This window comes from Buceros rhinoceros, unplaced genomic scaffold (genome assembly GCF_000710305.1).
Source record: "Buceros rhinoceros silvestris isolate BGI_N320 unplaced genomic scaffold, ASM71030v1 scaffold23285, whole genome shotgun sequence".
NCBI lineage: Eukaryota > Metazoa > Chordata > Aves > Bucerotiformes > Bucerotidae > Buceros > Buceros rhinoceros.
In genome coordinates this window covers 2,761-5,453 of record NW_010413701.1, presented here as the reverse complement: position 1 = coordinate 5,453, position 2,693 = coordinate 2,761, and the positions used below count along the sequence as shown (strand labels likewise).

Below are 2,693 nucleotides of genomic sequence, written 5' to 3'. Positions count from 1 at the left end.
AGGGGCTGCCGAGCGACCCGCTCCGCGCCGCAGCGGTCGGAGGAGCGGAGGGAGCTGCCGGGCAGCGCAGGGGCTCCCGAGCCATGTGCGTGGTCGGGCACAGTGCTCTGCTGACGGGAGTGACTGCGGGGTCCTGCTTGCCCCAGACAAAATCTTCAGGTTGCCCATTTCCGTACCAGCGCCCATTCGGATGAATTTGCGTTTTTGTGTACCGTTGCTGTGGCAGCTTGAAAAGGAAGTAAAAGGTACTTTGTGCTTTCTTTAAAGGAAAACTTAACATTGATGTTGACACCATTCAGCATGGGGTAGAAGGACTGACGTATCTTCTTACTGAAAGCTCCAAGCTGATGGTAAGGATACCTTTGTGTCATGAATCCAGGGATATGCTCAAGAGATGTCTTCTAAACACTTACAACTCTGAAAATAACAATACATGGGGAAAACCTAGTTCAAAATTCTGATGGCGTGTTCTTTTAATTTAAAAAAAGGTGTCTCTTATGTGGTTGTCTTATTGAAACACTGTCTGTGCAGATGATTCTGGCATTTGTGTTCAGTGTTTGATGCTAAAACTTTACAACGTTTTAATAGCGTGTAGCAAGAACATGCAGTATCTTAGTGCATGTGCAGTGCAAATAGAGAAACATACTTAAGGATTAAGCTTCCTGATGCTTGTCTAATAGAGTCCGTTTGAGAGCTTTTCTGGCTCCTGACATCAGAAGTTTGGGGGTGTGTAATCACATACTGAAAGGATAATAGTTGGATAATCACCTTTTCCATTGGAGAGACCTTGCACTATTGATACAGTAGAATATGTGAAGAGTGGAGGCATGGCAAAAGGATACAGACTCAAGTAATTCCCAGCTGAACTCAAGTTGGCATTGTTCTGAAGGGCAGGGGGGAAAGGGATCGAAATATTGCAGAATCTTCCCTTGAAGTGAGGTGACTTGACTGATGTACATTATAGTGTGCTATGGTGGAACACAGTTGCGTGTGTTTACAGTGTGAATGCATTGTAAAGGCATGTTGAACAAGTAACTGTGTCCACATGTTACAGTGCGGAACCAGGCTTCTCCAGTTCAGCAAAGGCATTGGCCTGTGGGAATTGGCTTCTCGAGGCCACTCTGAGTTACTGGAACATGAACCTTTAGGTTGTACCTGGCGCTTGCTTTACGTGTGCAGACATTCAGATGAGTTCAGAGCGTTTATAATTTGAGTATCATTATTAGGTTAACGTACTGTTGATGAACTGATGATTGAAGTACACACTTCCTCATGACAAAGCTCAGCTGCTCTTTTGTGTGGTGTTTTGTTCACTGATAGGAAGGCTTAAATGTGAAGACACTGAATTTTTTCTTCTTAAAAAGCTGATCTAAAGCTGTTCCTGAAGCTCGTGCAGATCAGCAGTCATGCATCAACTCATGTAAATTGCTTAAAATCTGGATGGTTTGATTTGTCCTCACACGTTCCTGCAGGAAAATACATGGACTGTACCTTATGCAGTGTTCACTTACAGTTTTATTTGTTTCTCAACAAACAATTATTATTACACAGTTCCATATTAAGGCCTAAATTGTTATTTCTAGATTTCTGAGATCGACTTCCAAGATTCCATTCATGTTCTGGGATTCTCAGATGAATTGAACAAATTACTGCTCCAGCTGTATCTTGATAACAGGAAAGAGATCCGAAGTATTCTCAGTGAGCTGGCGCCAAAGCTGCCTAGCTATCACAGCCTGGAGTGGAGACTGGATGTGCAGGTAGCTTCTCTTACTTTTTCAGTAGTCTGTATTTTACTGCACCTTTTTTTTAACATTGTAAACAACTACTAAACTAGTAGTGTTAAATTTCTGGTATTTCAGAGTACTTGAGGCAGCAGTTCATGTATTTAAAGCTGCCATAATTTTGTTACTGCACCAAAGATAGCTAGTTAGTAGATGACCAGTATACGTAATGATGCAAAGTATCTGTCACTTAATAAAAATTGAATTCATAGCCCCACTGGTGTTTTAAAAATGTTAGCATATACTAAATCTATTTAGTCTTAATTATCACCTAATTTTCAGAAATATTAGGAAAGCATTGATTAAAGGGGATTAGTATTACCTAATGATAAAACTAAATACTAGATTGTGTATATCTTTAAGGTGGATGAAAAGGATCTTTACACAGACCTTGTAGGAGGTCCTGCAAACCTGCTGTGAATTGTAAATAGGAAAGCTGATAACCATCTTTCTTTGTTTCCCATTCCCATTTCACCTAAACTCCCTGGCAGCTTGCAAGCAGAAGTTTGAGACAACAGATTAAGCCTGCTGTGACTATAAAGCTGCATCTTAGTCAGGATGAAGAGCAAACTGCCCAAGTGTTGCAAACCGATCCTTCTACCCTTCTCCACCTAATTCAGCAACTGGAACAAGCGTTGGGGGAAATGAAGACAAACCACTGCAGGAGAATAGTGCGCAACATGAAATAGCATCGATTGGTGTTCTTACTAGGCAGTTTGAGAAACAGCTGAAAACAACGTTCACAAATACATTTTGAGGAAGAATAAGCATCTGGGTCAGATGAAGTGCTTTCCTGTGCCAGGATCTTGAGTCACAGGCTGAACATCCTCTGGTGGGAGCTGTATGCACCTGCCTGACAGGAGAGGGGTCACTGGCTGTGCTGTACTTGCAAACGCAGAAATTCACCACGCT

General features: G+C 42.0%; 1 protein-coding gene across 1 annotated transcript; it reads left to right on the top strand.

The window, feature by feature from the left end:
- Positions 1-267: 267 nt before the first annotated feature.
- Positions 268-2,470, top strand: COMMD2 (COMM domain containing 2; the record flags this gene model as incomplete). Its single annotated transcript, XM_010136857.1, has 3 exons — positions 268-350; positions 1,584-1,757; positions 2,273-2,470. Coding segments are annotated over 3 exons (455 nt in total), but the record flags the coding sequence as incomplete, so codon positions are not given.
- Positions 2,471-2,693: the final 223 nt, after the last annotated feature.